Here is a 16765-nt window from a genome sequence, read left to right on the forward strand (position 1 = left end):
CCCATTCACACACCCCGTGCACACTCATCAGTGCCCCAATGCAAACCCTAGTGCAAGCTCACACATCTCATTCAACCCAACACAGACTTTCACAGCCCAGTACACACCTGAATGCAAACGAACACAGCCCATTCACACTCCGGTACAGACACATCCATACATAGTTATATCAAAGCTCCCAAGGGCACTCCCAGCCCACATCCACACGCCTACCCCCACACCACCCTACTCATGTACATTCACGAGTACCATGTGCGCACCGTATGCTCACAGCCTCCTGTGAAAATACACCTACGCACCCAGGTGCACCGAAAGATTTACATGCACAGAGCTTTAAATACATGTGTCAAAACACACACACAAATATACACACAGGCCGTTATGGAAGTGGCCCTACTTTGTTGGGCACACACGCATAAAAGGATATATGTACACACGCATGCACACACCTTGGCAAGTGTACACAGACACACACAGATCTCTGTGCATGCATACATGCGCAATACATGCAGATAACTGCAGGAATACACGTCCCACCCAAAGAACGAGGCATGTATTGACATCGTCTCAGATATGCAAACACACCACACACATGCAAATCACAGGTACACACATTCTGCACAAACCAGACACACACAGAGCGTATGTGCACACACATATACACACATGCAGAAGCACAATTACATGTGCGCAGACACACATATTGGATACACCACACACACATACATATACCCCATAGCATTAACCTCTCCCTCCAATAGACACACAGAGAGAACACCTACAAACCAAAGAATAATGCAGCTTAGAATGTAACAGGACCAGTGATATTTTAGGGTTAGTGTTTATTACCGGATGTTGGCACATGCAGGAAATGTTATTTGTTATATGTACTATAAAACATATTGGCAATAGGCACACATATGAAAGGCAGAGGTGACAATAGACTATTAAAGGGGGGAAATATCTGACAAAATCACCTCCATCTTTGTGATTTAAAAAAAATGTCAAATACATAATGGAACATGGCTAGGCTAAAAATGAGAGCCCACATTTTCAATCTTGGGTGCTTTGATTTTTCTGAGCGTGCAGAACTGCCATTGAAGTTAGGATCAGAACTTCTGAAAAATTAAGCCAATTATTCAGTTGCCTACGTCTAGATTCTGATGCCTGATTATAGTTTGAAAATTTGGCCCCTATATTGTTTAGAAAACAAATTCCCTTCCCGGTGCTAATGACACCAGGGCAGGTTGTTAAAACAGAAAGCATGTGAAACATCTAATTTGTGCTGTCAGTTTCTGCTCATTTTCACTTGCTCGTCAATTTCACTTTCTAGTCAATTTCATTGTCTAGTCAATTTCACTTTCTGCTTTTCCTGCACCAGCCCAAAGCTGATGCCTTTTAGCTGCTGAAGAAACAGAAAAGTGTCTAAATCAAAACAGAAAAGTGTTTTGATGGAAACGAGGAAAAAATCCACGAAATCATTTCTATTAACATTCATTTTCTAAAATCCTTAACATCTCCCCCCGCGCCCTTCCCCCAAACCAACGTATAACTGTGGGCCCAAACAGCTGGACACTGAGGCCCAGACCCTAAGGTATTTAGGCACCTAACATCCACTGACTATTTAATGAGTCAGCTGAATGCTTTAATTAAAGGGCATAAATGTGTCCAGTTTCGTGGGATTTTTTTCATATATTTTTCATAAAGGTTTTAAGAGCCAGATCCTCAGCTGCTGTAAATCAGCGTAGCTGCATTTATGTCGCTGGAACTACCCTGCTCTACGTCAGCTAAGAATCTGGTCACAAATGTGTGTGTGGTGCATTTGTAAGGAACTGACTAAAGAATAGACCCAATCCCAGCTGAGTCCTTCACTCATCGGGTCTGATTCTCCGTTGCCCTGACTTTTGTGCAGACATATACATCAGCGCAAAATGGGGGTAAAGTGCTGATCTGGTAACACTCCTTACCCACTTTGCACAGATGTAAAGGATGGTACAAGATATAGGGCATGGGAGAATCAGGCCCAAAGAGTTACGCGTTCAGCAAGGATTGGGCCAGGTGACGTCCACGGGAGATTTGCCCGAGTTAAGGAACATGGGAGAAACTAGCACGAACTTCAGGAGTTGAAAGAAATCAGAGCTAGGGAAAGAACTATTCAATCTTGCCTAGTCCATCCTGGGGGGGGCCAATCCAGGACTGCGCCCCAGGGACGTTTTCCAGGGTTCGGTGCACTCCAGTGTGTCATTCTGGGGGGCGGGCTGGTGGGACGCTAGAGGGCTCATGGTGACGGTTCAGCGCCATGCTTGGGTGGGTTAGATGGCTGGTTGGCAAGGAGCTGGGCCCCTGAATGGCCATGCACAGCATTAAGCTCACGAGACACCAGGCCTTCTCTGGACTCACCCAGGTCTCATACATGCTGTCTGGCTTCAGCTTCCTCAGTGTTGACCTGCAAGATAACAACAGAGGCTGCTTTGAGGGAGTGTGTCAGGGATGGAGCCCTGCAGAAACCCAGCCCCCATCAGGCATGCCCCGGGGAATCAGGTGGCATCTGCTAAGTCCATGCTCCTCCATGGTGCAAGAGTGGTCCTCAGAGTTTAATTACTCTTGGGCAGAGCAGGGGACTGAATGCCATGGTGTCTGGATTCTGCTCCTAGCATTGAAAGGGAGAGTTGTATAATGGTTAGAGCAGGGGGCATGCAAGTCAAGACTACTGGGTTCTATACCCCACCACAGGTAGGAATGTGGGGTAGTGGTTAGCGAAAGGGAGCTGGAGGCAGGACTCCTAGGTTGTATTGCCAGCTCTAGGTGGGAGTGTGGTCTAGTGGTTAGAGAACAGGACTCCTAAGGTTCAGTTCTTGTACCCTGCGATGGGAGAACACAGTCTGTGTGGTGCTAAGCTTTGGGTGTTTGAAACCCTGAGCCAAATTTTTGCAACAAGTAGGGGAGAGACAGTGAGAGAGACAAAGGCGGATGGAGAGATACAAAAGGGAACAAAGCAGCACAAAATCAAACACAATCCAGTCGGGGAAGTAACTGCCGAGCTATTTGATGGAATAAAGAGCAGCTGCCATGGCAACCAAAGTCCCTGATCTGCCAGCGTTTAGTATGAGTCAGGGAGGGGCAGGGCCTCACGCACCATGGCAGTAAAATGGAACAAAAGCAGAGATCTGGCCCTGGGGATCTACCGCCCTTCGCAGAGCCATGCCCTGTGCTCCTGGGCCTCTGTGCCGGGGGAACGTCACCCCTGAATCGCTCCCGTCCCCTTGCCTGTCCCGTCTCCCGGCTGCTCTGTATTGAGGTCGCTGGGTGGGGGAGGGAGGGGAGCGGCAGTTTGATCCGAGGGGATTAGCGTCAACAGGCAGCCAGGACAATGTGTCAGGAACATCCTTGTCCAGAAATGCAATCTGCTGGGGGGGGGGGGGGGGGGGGGGGCGGGGGGCTTTACCCCCCTTCGCCCCCAGTGCCCGGGGGGGGGGGGGGGGGCGGGGGGGACGGACGACAGCAAACACGACAAACCTTTGGAGTCACGGGATGAGGTGCTCCGGCCTGGGTGACGCAGGTCAGGCTAGACGAGCCTGGGGGGCTCCTTCTGGCCTGGGCCGGGGGGGTTAATTTGGCTTTCAGCTCCAGTGTCAGTTAGAGAAGCCTCAGGGCTGCTCTAATCTACACTCTGCTCCCCAAGAAGCAGGGAATAGCCACAGTGCAGCACGCCCTGCTCCACCCGTTACCCTGGGAACAGGACCCTTGTGTCTGCTCCATGCCCTCTGGAGAGGCCTATTGTGTGTGTGTGTGTGGCGGGGGGGGGGGGGGGGGCTTGACAGCATAAGTGAGAAACAAGCTGGATGAATCTCCACAGCAACTCCTCTCTCTTCTGTAGGGTGCTGGAGTCCCTTTATACTCAGACAGCATGGGCAGAAGCCAGGCAAGCTGCCCCCATCCACTGTGCTTTCTGCGCCCTGCTTGCCGAGGTTATGATTTGGCTGCTGCTGAAATGCAGCCACCTCTGGGGTGAGGCAGTGTAGTCATTTAACAGCCACACAGCTATGCTGCAGAGGCATCACTCACCCACTGCTGAAAATGCAGCCGTCTCTGGGGTGGGACACAGCTGCTGTGTCACAGCCACACAGCACAGCAGTTTAGGGCAGGAAATGAAGGGGAATCCTGTCTCTAACTGACCGTGTGCAGCGGGGCTGTAATGATCCAAGTGAGAATTAGGCCAGGACCCTAGAGTAACATCCCCACTCCTTGCGTACGTGCCACAGGATATTTAGTGACAAGTGGTCAGAGCCTTGGAGTTGAATCTCAGCAGAGACGGCTTTAGAGGGGACATGGAGGAGGACAATAGGACTGGCTCCAGGAAAGTCTGTCATGGGGGAGGCCACAGAAGGACAAAGCAGCTGAAACCCCCTCTCCCACCAGGACCCCAGGGGCAGCCTGGGCTGGGAAAAATGGGCGGAGCTGTCTGAGGAGGGGGCGTGGTTTGGGCACCTGGGGAAGACAATAATTAAGCTCCAATGGCCCCGCCCCCTGAAAATCACAGCAGCTCCCCCTAGTGGAGGGCAGGGGCAGGAGGTGTCTCGGGGCAAATCCCCCAGCAGGAGTGGATCTGGTCATGACGGGCTAGTGGTTGGGTGTGGATCACATCACTGCCTTTGCGGGAGGAGGGTCCCTTAGGGGGAGGAGGGGGCTCTCGCTCCATGGAGCCCCCAGAAGTAACCAGGAGCTGAGCCCCCTCCTGGGAGACAGACTCTGCGCCAACCCAGTGCCATGTTTCTATGGCAGCAGGAGAATTTCCTTGCACTGCCGCAGCCATAGAAACGGAGCTGTTGTCAGGCTGGGCAAATGTTTTATCCCATCCCTAGCCACAGGCATCCAATGGGGAAACCAGCGTCTGTGCCAGGCTGTGCCGGGCAGCTCTGCCCCCCATGGCAAGCCAGCCGTGGTATCTCCCCATTGGGATCGCTCCCTCTCACCATCAACCCTAACTCCCCACGGCAACTAATTCTCCATGGCAACTGACTCCTCGGGGCAGCTGCCCAATGCCCCATGGCAGCCAGTGGTAGCTCCCTCCTCATCAAGTTCAACTGCAGCTCGAAATCCTAACTGGCTGTAGCTCCTCATGGTGACCCTCATGACTGACTGTAGCTCCCTGTTACAACTGACTGCAGCTCCCCAAGGTGACCGACTGTAGCTGTAGGTCAAAATGAACTGTAGCTCCCTGTCATGAGCCACTGCAGCTCCTTACTGTGCCTGACTGTAACTCCCCCTAGTGACTGACTGGCTCCATGGCACGACCGACTGTGCCCTTCCACACCCAATCACTTCTCTCTCTGTCTGAGGAACCTCACCCCCCTGAGAGCTGTCCCCCATCACAAGCTCCCACTTGGCCCACCTACCCCCATCGCCAGGTGTTGCCCTATACCCTCCCCCCCTGTCGCCAGTAGGCCCCACCCACCCAGCCCAGCCCAGTTGGCAGAAGTGGGCCCATGCTTTGAGTTATTTTTTTTGCTGATTGCTTTGCTTCCAGGTTCCAGGCCAGTCCCCCCCCCAGAGACCCTTCTCGGAGGGATCCCAGCAGCCAGCCTGTTCCAGACCAGCACCGCGACCCAAGGGGCTGAGGGGTACAACCCGTGTTCTCTGTCTATGGAACCGGCTCGTCCCTGCCACACCCAGCAGCAAACTCCTCACAGCCAGACCCACCCCTGCCAGGGTGGCATTCGCCCCTGGAGATGTGCTGCCCCCACCACGAGCGCGGACGTGGTTTCCTTAGCTGCCCAGCTGGGAAGTTTAATGATTATGTCTCCCCAGCTGTGCGCCCCTTCAGCCAACTCTGCCCACTTTCCCCAGCCCTGGCTGCCTACAGGAGCCCCGGTGTAGGGGAGCTTCGGGCCTCTTTGCCCTTCAGGAAAAGTTTCCCCAGGTGACAGGTGGGGAAACTGAGGCACGTAGTGCTTAAGATGGCAATTTTCTAAAGCCTTGTGACTTCAGGCATTTGGACACTGTAATGGGGTCTGGTTTCCAGGGGGCGGGTGTCTAGCAGCAGTGGAGATTCCCCAAATCACCAGTCATGCCGGAAAACATAGGCCTGAGTGGCTCTCCCAAGATCTGACAGGGAGTCGGACTGGAAGCCAGGCGTCCGGAGTCCCAGCCCAGCGTCTGAAGCACTAGACCACCCACCTGCCTTACTGGGGCTCCGACCCATCCCGCGGCTGGCAGCCCCCTACCTCTTGTGCTCCTCGATGAACTGCACGATCTCCTCCTCGCTGTTGGGCTTGTCAGGGATGGTGACGGGCTTGTCCATGAACGGCTCGTAGTAATCGATCTCGTTCAGCTTCAGGGTCAGCTTCTTGGCCACCTGCGATGGGGCAAGGGCAGGTGGCCAGTGAGCAAGGGGTGTCCATGGCCCGGTTACCACGACCCACAGGACACCCCCCCAGCAATCGCCTCAGCCCCACGGGCTCCTTCCCTTGCTGCTGCGGAAGGGGCGGGAGAGATGGGGCCTGACCCTGAGGCTGATCTGCCAAGGAGCTGGCGTGGGATGGGTCTGTTGGCTCTGATCCCCCTTCCCCCCATCGCAGCCGGAGCAGTTTGTGCTTGGCAGCAGGGGAATCATGCCTGATTCTGCCCTGCCTCACCCCAGTAACCAAGAGGGTTATTCCAGGCCCATTCGCTTTGGCAGCAGCTGTCCATAGAGCTTGGAGATGGGCAGAGGGAGAAGGAAGGATCCCCTCCCTCCAAATGAGGGTCTTTTGCTTCCTGAGGGTTACACAGGCTTCCCCTTCCCCATTCGACATCCCTTGGCCCTGCCCCATCACTAGCTGGACGCTCCCCCTTGCGCCTACCTTGCCGTCAAAGGTTGCAAAGAAAGGGATGTATGGGTGGAATTCCTCAGCGGCATCCACAAAGGCCTTGAAATCTGAAAGAGCCAGAGCCATGGGGTCATGGTTATAGGGCTGTGAATGCCCACGGCCAGGGCTGGACCAGCATCCGCCCCAAACTAGGGTCATCACCCAGGCCTGAACTCAGGACCTTCTGTACTAACAGCGTGAGCCTCCAGCAACTCTTAACAAGCAGCTGTAGTAGACTCTTATCTCCTGCCAGAGGTCAGCCTCTAGAGGAGACAAAGGCCTGCTCACTCCTAACGTGGGGGGCACTCCAGTCATAACATCCCTTCCTCTCTCTATGCCTCCTCTCCTCTCAGGACTGGCATGCTTCGCATGTGTTGATTGATTAGCCAATTAATTAATTACTGATTATTAAACATAACAACACCTACTTCTGCTGCGTCTCCCACCTACACGTCTCAAAGATCAACCCATGAATTCATCCGTAAAACTTCTTCTGAATTACGCAGTACTCCTGGCTCCCACATCCTCCATTGAGACCTCACCCATGAGGGAAACCGAGGCACAGAGCTGGGCAGGGACTTGTCTAAGGTCACACAGAGGGGAAGAAGCCCAAGAGCACCGGGTTCCACTTTTATGATCACACTTTCTTCCCAGAGACGGGGACAGAACTCACCAGTCTTGCCTCCCCGCCCTGACCCCAGCCACCAATTCATACTCCGCACAGAGAACGCAGGAGGCCAGACTCTGGCTAGACCCCTCTCCTGCCCAGAGTGGTGACTGGGAGATTTCTGAGTATTTCTAGCACCTGCTCCCCATGCCTGATGCCCAATTTGCAGGGTCTCCCTGGCTGCCCGGGACAGATCTCTGCTCAGCCATTCCCTCCAGCCCTCCAAGGCACCGACGGGGGAAATCTGTCTCACTTTGGGCACTCCGGGATCCCCCTGCTGGGCTCACACCCCAGCTGCTGGGTTGCCCCAGTTAGGGAAGCTGGGTGGCCCGCTGCTCTGCCGTCTGGACAACGGTGTGGCTGGGTTTAGCCTCCCCTGACCTTATTAGCCGGCTACACATGTGCGTTCTGCTCACCCTGCCAGAGCCCCTCTGAAGCAGCACCAGCACGGGGGGGACCGGACTCTGCTCACGGCCTGGTGCTGAGCCCCTCGTGGCTGGGAGATGCCCAGAGAAGCAGCCAGGACTGGATGGGAAGTGGTGGCAATGGCAGAGGGAGGCGTTCTCCCCCCCTCAGTCAGGGTGAGCCCCCTGCCGGAACAGATGGGACATTCTAACGAGACCCCGAGCGCTCGTCGTCATTACAGCCTCCGTGCCACAGCTCAGAGCACTCCAACCGCGTCAGAGCATCTGCAACAATGGCCGGTCCCAGCTGCCTTGCAGGAAGGAGTAAGAGACCCCACCCAGGGGATAATTTATGGAGTAACTTACCCTTGCCCCAGCACCGTCAGTGAAGCAGGAGAGTTCATTGTCGATCCCCTCTTTATTTTCCTCCCATATCAATGCCCAACCCTTTATTTCAATCCTGATAACCGCTGACCTCAATGAAACCATGTGGCAATGAGTTCCATGGGTGAACCATGTGCCGCGTCCAGGCATGACCTGGGTTTCCTCTGTTTTAAATGTGTCGACTCTTTCAGACTCGTTAGATTTGGGGGGCACATCTGGCTCAGTTCTTAGCTGAGCAGCGGTGAAGCTAGCCATAAAGGAGACTGGGCCTGGGCCTCTGGAGGGGATGGGGGGAATCGGGCTGGGAGCCCGTAGGAGAGAGAGAGGAGCATGTGGGCTGGAAAGCAGTGGAACTGCTGAGGCTGGCAGGGTAGGGGGTGCGGGATCTGAAGCGAGGGTTAATCTAGAGCGGGCAGGCAGATCCCCCCATCCTCGGGGATGCAACGTGTCCGACCAGGAGGGGAACTGTGCCTGGGATGGTCACAGGCACCATAGCTCCGGGGCCGGGCACCTCACTCGGCGCCGGGTGAGCGGAGCTGTGACAGCCGCAGGGCTGACGGGTTAAGCTCACTTAATGCTGGCGAGACGGCAGGCCCTAACCGGAGCTTGGCAAGAGGCTGCTGGGCTGTTAGCTCCCAACGGGTCTGAATTCAAAACGGCAGCGACAAGAATTTGCTCTCGGTCACCTCCTGGCTGGGTTGTTGGATGGGACGAAATTGGCCCTGCTGTCACTGCACTGGGGCTGCACCAGGAAGAGCTCAGGGACTGGCTCCAACAGGGGAGACTTTTCCATAGCATTTTGTCTCCAGAAAGTTCACAAGGAGCTTACAAAGAAGGGTGAGTTCCTGCTTCAGGGGTAGAGCATGGCATCTGTTTAACAGCGCACAGCAACGCTGCACAGGGATGGCTCACCCAGCACTGCAATGCAGCCACCTCTGGGGTGGGATGTGGCAGCTGTTTAACAGCCACACAAAACGCTACACCACAGTTCAGTGCAGGAAGTGAAGCTGCAGGAGATTGGGGTGATGGAGGTGGGACCGTGGAATCACCTGGCTGGGATTTGGCCTGGACACAAGGAATGACAGCTCAGCTCTTACAAAACGGGCCAGGGAATCTTAAATGACTTATACGTGGTCAGGCCCCCAGTTTGTATTTGGCATCAGGCAGCACCTCCATCAGCACAGCACAGCGACCCCTAGCCCCATGCTGGGGCATTTGGGTCAGCCTCAGAGGAGAGAGCACCCCTTACTGAGTCACCCACACCACTCCCAGCTGCACAGCGCCCCCTAGCAACTCACTGGGGCACTGAGGACAGCACTGAGTCAGAGAGAAGAGCACCCCCTACTGTATTATCAGCCCCACCTCCTCAGCGGCTGTGTCTGGTTACGTCGCCTCCTAGTGGCTGCAGAGGGGGCAAGCCCTGCCCCTGGCAGCGATGAGAGATTTCCCTGTAGTTGACACTGGGAGCACAGGGACCAGCTCCCCGCCCCAGCAGAAACTCCTAGACCCGCTGTGGCTCCTGCTGCCCTGCCATGGAGGTTTGCCATTGGGCCGCTTTTATCCAACCACTCACACTTCCCCAGCAGCCCTTAGCCAGCCTGCTAATGACTCCCCCGGCACTGCTTGGAGGAAGCTCACAGCCCTCTGCAGCTGATAGCAACTGCGCAGCTTGGGCTGGGGAGCTAGGCCCGGGGAGGGGGGCGGTCCCACCAGCGCAGGGACCCCAGTCGCCGCCTACGTACGTTCTGATTCCTCGTTCTTGAAGTAGCCGATGAGCTTGGGCTCGTCTTCAATGTTATCGAAGGCCTGGAGCTCACGGTCTCCCTCGATGAACTCCACCGGGTCTTCCAGCACCTGCAAGGGGGGCAGAGGGAGCTCAGCACCTGACCCTGGGAAACCCACTCCCCACACCCAGGGAGCTGGCTCTGCAGGAGGGGAGGGTGGGGCGTGGCAAGTCCCACCTCTGGGGACATGGGACAAGGCCTGTGGGTCATGCACAGCCTGCATTCTTCTGCCGTCCAGGCCAAAGGAGGGGACCCAGCATGCGCTAGTGGGGAAGGCCCAGGCATGGGAGTCAGGGCTCCTGGGTTCTAGCTTCAGCACTGGGAGGGAGTGGTGGCTAGTGGTTGGAGCAGAGGACATGGAGCCAGGACTCCTGGGTTCTATTCCCAGCTCCACCATTCACTCACCATGTGACCCTGCCTCAGTTTCTCCCCTGTAAATGGAGACAGGGATACAGGCCGACCCGGGGGGTGGGAGGGGTTTGTCAGGCTGGCGAGAGGCCCTGAGCATGCTGGCTGTGATATGCAGCGTAAGGGAAAAGCGCCTGGGCAGCACCTCCAGAGGCAGGGAGCCGTGTCTCCCCCAACCCCCCCAGGCAGTATCTCTGGGCCGGTCAGTGAAGGGGGGCAGGGTGAGGGACCGGGGGACGCCACTCACATCCAGGAGAAACTCCACCAGGGTGTCGGCCGCAAACTCCCCGTCGTACTCGATCATCTCATCCTCCTTGAACACGTACACGCTGTCCTCCTCCGTCAGCCCTGCCAGGGAAACAGCGGTGAGAGGGGCCACGGACGCGGGGGCGTTACAGCTCCCGACCCCCCTGAGCCGCCGGGGAATCGCCCCAGGGCTGGGGCACTGCAACGTGTGTGTGTGTGTGTGTGTGCTCAGCTCCCCCTGCTGGGGGAATTGTGTGTGTGTGTGTGTGCACTCAGCTCCCCCTGCTGGGGAGAATCATGTCTGTGTGTGTGTGTGTGTGTGTGTGTGTGTGTGCTCAGCTTCCCCTGCTGGGGGGAATTGTTTGTGTGTATGTGTGTGTGTGTGTGTGTGTGTGTGTGTGCTCAGCTCCCCCTGCTGAAGGGAATTGTGTGTGTGTGTGTGTGTGTGTGTGTGCTCAGCTCCCCCTGCTGGAGGGAATCGTGTGTGTGTGTGTGTGTGTGTGTGTGTGTGTGTGTGTGTGTGTGTGCGCGCCTCACACTGGGACAGGAGGAGAGCATCTCGGTGGTGTCAGTGTTGGGGGAGCAGGGGGGCCAGGGGAGGGGAACGGAGGGTGTCTATGGGGTTGGGTGAGCGGGGGTGTGAGTCTGTGGTGTCGGGGTCAGGGGAGAAGGGGATCTGTGGGGTGAGGGCAGGAGGAACAGGGGGTGTCTATGGGGTTGGGGGAGGGTCTGTGGTGTCGGGGTCAGGGGAGAAGGGGATCTGTGGGGTGAGGGCAGGAGGAGCAGGAGGAACAGGGGTCCTCTGGGGTTTGTGCCTGTGGAGAACAGGGGCAGGGGGAGCCAGAGGCCCGACTAGCCCCCACTGATGCTCCCAGCTGCCCTTACTGTGGCATCACCTGCCCTGTGCCCATCCGTGAGCTCCCTGCGCCCTCTGGTGGCTGCTGAGCAGAGCAGCAAGCAGGCTCTCAGCCCCTTTGCTTCCTGGCTGGTTCTGGCCCCCTGTGCCCTGTGGGCTCTCCAGGGGCACGGGGGATAATATGAAAGAGGCTGTGGAGCCCCCTCAGTGCAGGCTGGACTCTGGGCTCCCTCTCCCCGCACTGCACGCTCCTCCTTGGGTGAACAGCTGATCTCGTCTCGTCGGAGGCAAACTTCCCTGCAGAAACCTTGGCCTGTCTGGACACCCTCCCTCCATGGGGCGCTGTCCGGCTGAGCCTGGACCCACCATCAGGCCCTGCGCAGCCACAGCCCAGACGCCCCCACTGCTTCCCCTGGCCTGAACACCCTTCGGTGAGGCTGCCCGCTGCACCCCAGGGAGCAGCTGATGGGGAACACAACCCACAGCTCGCCCCTGCATTTCCCCAGCCGTGGGGACTTGGGGCTGGTTCAGATGTGCACCCAGATGTTGGGAAACCCTCTGGCCTACACAGAGGCGCCAGCAGAGGCCAGGCCTAGCCTGGAAACCTTCCCTCTCCCCCCGAATCGAACAGGGAGGAAGCCAGCAGGTTCCCAGATCTGAACAAAGGAGAGTTTTGAGTGGGACTGAATGAAGGCTCCTGGCCCTGCACGTTCCCCAGGACCTTCCCACGATGTTAAGGGCACAAGGGACTGGGCCCATCCGGTCCGAGCTGGAGACCCTCCCCTGGGGATTGCTGCAGCTGCTCAGCGGCTTGTGGCTGAAAAAGCAACAGCTCAGGGGATGGGTTGATCTGAACCAGCGACCGGGTGATCTGCAGTCAAATGTCCCACCGCTGAGCTAGACTCTCTGGGTCCCAGCAAGGGGCAAAACTTCAAGGGGGCTTCGCCTCCTCAAAACCTGGAGCTCAGGGACCCTGAAGCCTCCATGCTAGGCCGTAAGCGGGGACAGGGCCGAGGAGTGGGGGAGGGAGAGACCCCTACTCTGCCTCCCTGGGTGTGTATCCAGCTGTTTCGTGCCTGGGGCCGGGGTGGGGCAGGCACAGGGACCGAGCGCCCCATGTGGCATCAGCTCCACCCGAGTCCCCCATGTGGCATCAGAAGGAGGAAGGAAGCTACCAGATCTGTCCTGATGTGAGCCAGGGGCCCTGGGATGGGCTGGGAGGCCGTCAGGAGGGGCTGAGTTGTGGGCCCTGGGTTCTCTCCCCCAGGGGTCCCCGCTCAGTCCTTACCTAGCTTCTTGGCCACTGCTGCGTCCTTCTCCGAATCCACCAGGCCAAACCCCACTCCCTTCTCCTCCAGGACTTGGGCTGCTAACTAGGAAGAAGAGCAGAGACAGAGAAGAGAGAGAGGGAGAGGCTTTCAGAGAGGGGTAAGGTCGGGGGTGGGGCAGCCAGACTGGGTCAGACTCTGGGCTTGGGGATCAGGGCTGGACTTTCTCACCTCCTTCCCCCCAGGCTGGGTAAGGATGGGGTCAGATCTTGGAGGCGGGAGTGACAAAGGCATAATAGGCAGTTGATGCCTTTGCAAGAAGAGCCTGGAGGGGGCTGTAGGAGCCCCCAGCTCCCCTCGAGGTGCCCGCAGCTGGGCCCTTTGCCACCGATCAGCTAGTGGATCATCTATGCCCACCCTATGCCAGGGCTTGGGGGGGCCAGGCCGTGCCCTGGGTTTTCCATTCCCCCACCCAGTGAAGGCTCCCAGTGCATGGGGTCAGGAATGAGGACCAGGGAGCCCTGGCTCTAAAGGTACCAGCCCCAGTGAGCTTGCGGGGGGCATTTCTGAGGTTGCAAACCGAGTCTGGCTGTGGGGTCATTACCCAGCTGCGGGTGAGACAGGGACAAGCGACAGGAGCCACCCACCCCAGCCAGCACCAGCAAACCAAACCCTGACCCAGTGCTAACAACCTGAACCCAGAACTGCCAGAACCAATACCAACAACTAAAACCCAGCATCACCAGAACCAGCACCAACAACCCAAACCCAGACCAGAGTCACCACCAACCCAAAGCCAGGACTGCAACACTGTTGCCAAGAACCCAAACCCAGCACCACCAGAAATTCCAGAACCATCATCTAGAATTCAGACTCCAGATGCCCCAAAACTTCACCTGGAACTTGAACCCACTGAACCTTCATCTAGATTTTGCACCAAGAACCATCACCTCAAACCCAAAGCTAGAACCTTGCCCTGACCTCCAGCCTAGAATCCATTCCTAGACCATTGATTGCATAGGCACCGACTCTGTGGGTGCTGCGGGGCTGGAGCACCCATGGGGAAAAAATGGTGGGTGCTGAGCACCCACCAGCAGCCCCCCTATCAGCTCCCTCCAGCACCTCCTGGATCAGCGCCTTCACCTCCTTCCCTGCGCCTCCCGCCCGCCGCAATCAGCTGTTTTGTGGCATTCAGGAGGCTCTGGGGGGAAGGGGGAGAAGTGAGGACATGGTGCACTCGGAGGAGGGGGCAGAACTAGGTTGGAAGAGGTGGAGCGGGGGCGAGAAGAGGTGGGGTGGGGCCTTGGGGGAAGGGATGGAGTGGGGGGTGGGGCCTGGGGCAGAGCCGAGGGTCGAGCGCCCCCTGACACTTTGGAAAGTCAGCGCCTGTGGTTGATTGGGATCTCAGAGCACTGTCTCTTATGTTGAGCAGTACTGTCTCATTGTTTCCTTGTGCAACATCTGTCTGCCTGTAGCCATCTGTTGTCTCTTGCATTTAGATTGTAAACTCATGGGGACAGGGACCATCGTTTGATTCTGTGTTTGTACAGGGCCTAGCACCATGGGCTCTTCATCTATGACAAGGACCCTAAGGCCCGACCATAATACTACTAATAATAATTGTAAGCAGGGTCTAAATGAGCTCTCCCCTGACAACTAGTGATGAGCTGGGGGAGAAGACTTCAGGAACTGACCTTGTTTGCATAGACAAACCCACGCTGCTCGGTGCGCAGCATGACGGAGCTGCTTTGCCCAAATGATCACTTTTGGCTGGGGTTGGATTGCAAGTCACTTTGGTACTGGGTGCAGGGGTAATAAGAACATAAGACCATAAGAACAGCCATACTGGGTCAGACCAAAGATCCAGCTAGCCCAGTATCTTGTCTCCCGACAGTGGCCAATGCCAGGTTCCCCAGAGGGAGTGAACAGATCAGGTAATGATCAAGTGATCCATCCCCAGATTCTGGCAAACAGAGGCTAGGGACACCATCCCTGCCCAACCTGGCTAATAGCCATTGATGGACCTATCCTTCATCAACTTATCTAGTTCTTTTTTGATCCTCCATGAACTTATCTAGTTCTTTTTTGAACCCTGTTATAGTCTTGGCCTTCACAACATCCTCTGGCAAGGAGTTCCACAAGTTGACTGTGCGTTGTGTGAAAAAATACTTCCTTTTGTTTGTTTTAAACCTGCTGCCTATTAATTTCATTTAGTGACCCCTAGTTCTTGTGTTATGAGAAGGAGTAAATAACAGTTCCTCATTTACTTTCTCCACGCCAGTCATGATTTTATAGACCTCTATCATATCCCCCTTAGTTGTCTTAAAGTATTATCCTGGTTGTGTGAATGAAGGAGAGCAGAACTGTGCATGGCATGCCCTGATTGAGGTGTTCACCCTCAACTGAACTGCACTCGCTAAGCAGGGAGTAGGGGTGCATAAGCCCAGGGGGGTAAGGTGTTTCTACTTGGCGGTTGGGTTGGGTTTTGTCTAGACATCCTGTGACTCTCTTCCTCTCCACTGTGTAATGACAGAGCTGATTAAGACTCAATTAAGAGTCTTTTGCTGTGGATCACTACAGCTGAAATCACTGATAATCAGGTCTAAGCATTAGATCTGCTATGGGGCATTGTCTCTGGTGAAAGAGACTGCCCAGCCTGCACTGAGGGTGCCCTGCTACCACCTGAAATCACTGAGAGCTGTGTTAAGTGATGGGACCTCAAGCCATCCCAGAGGTTACAGTAGAGAAGGCAGGGGCAGAGCGAGGGGCTGATGGCTTAGTGAGCGGCTGAGGTGCCTTTCCCCCCCAGGGCGGGAGGTGAACTGGGTGGCGGCTTGAGCCAGTTTTGTGTTGTATTGTTAAAAAGGAACCCCTAGATATTGAACCCGGCCCTTGGCACTGCCGACTACGCCTAGCAGAAGGGTTACATTATTAACCCAGAAACTAGTGTGGTCCCCAACCTTTGCTGGGAACCAGAACTCCAATCATCTGTGAGGTGGCTACGCTGTGCAAGGGGGAGCAGGGCGGCTAGAATAGGGAACAACAACTGCATCTTCTGCTTATGAACTCAGAGGCCAAAAGAAGAAGGGAGCAAAGGGGTGCAGCAGTGCAAATGTGTGGAGCAGGCTATTAGGTGTGTGTGTGTGTGTGAGAGAGAGAGAGAGAGAGAGAGATCACAGTGCCCTCTAGTGGTGAGAGCCCGACTTAGCCACCACTGAACGTTTCACCCACTTTAAACCCTGCATCATTCCTGCCAGTGGTTCGATTTTACTGTCAGAATCGACTCCGCAATCTGGGCCATACACAGTGGATGGGGGGATATCTGCGGGATGCAGAGTCTCGTTATCCTACTTTGATTTGGCTTTTATGTCGAAACAAACCTAAAGGGCTGTAGAACTGTATGTGTCATTTCACCTGCACTGAAATACAGCCACTGGGGAGTGGGGAGTAACAGAGCTGCTATTTAACAGCAGCACAGAACAGCCTTACCCTGCTGTCGGGGACGGGGAGGGAAGAAAAATGCCTATTCTGCCGAAACTGGAGGGTAAGTTTACAAAGGTGGACTGTGTTTATCCCTAAATAATTTGGCCAGGACAGTAGGGCTAACACTGACTCAAGGGATCAATGCCACAGGCTCTGTACTGAGCACTGTGGTTTTGTCTCATCCCAACGCTGGGACCTCCCTGCAGCACAGCGCCCACTAGTGTGGCATGGGCACATTGGGTCATTAGTGAGTCCAAGCGCTCCCTGCTGAGTCACCCACTCTTCTCCTTGCAGCACAGTACCCGTAGGTAGCACTGTGCCAGGGAACTGGGGCCGGGATGGACCCAGAGGGGAGAGCGCCCCCTAGCACTGTGTTAGGGAACTGTGGCCAGGATGGAGCCAGAGGGGAGAGCGCCC

The 16765-nt window shown here is 56.0% G+C and overlaps 1 protein-coding gene across 1 annotated transcript in view; it reads right to left on the bottom strand.

Moving 5' to 3' along the window:
• Positions 1 to 16765, bottom strand: part of CASQ1 (calsequestrin 1) — a 29915-nt gene that overhangs the window by 6773 nt on the left and 6377 nt on the right. The window contains exons 2-7 of the mRNA XM_026657998.1: positions 12886 to 12970; positions 10743 to 10843; positions 10046 to 10157; positions 6843 to 6916; positions 6225 to 6355; positions 2401 to 2446 (exon numbers count right to left, since the gene is read on the bottom strand). Of these exons, the coding sequence (XP_026513783.1) occupies positions 2401 to 2446; positions 6225 to 6355; positions 6843 to 6916; positions 10046 to 10157; positions 10743 to 10843; positions 12886 to 12970 (549 nt within the window). The remainder of the gene's footprint in view (positions 1 to 2400; positions 2447 to 6224; positions 6356 to 6842; positions 6917 to 10045; positions 10158 to 10742; positions 10844 to 12885; positions 12971 to 16765) is intronic.

The sequence above is a fragment of the Terrapene carolina genome, unplaced genomic scaffold, assembly GCF_002925995.2.
Source record: "Terrapene carolina triunguis isolate 2854851 unplaced genomic scaffold, T_m_triunguis-2.0 Scaffold378, whole genome shotgun sequence".
NCBI lineage: Eukaryota > Metazoa > Chordata > Testudines > Emydidae > Terrapene > Terrapene triunguis.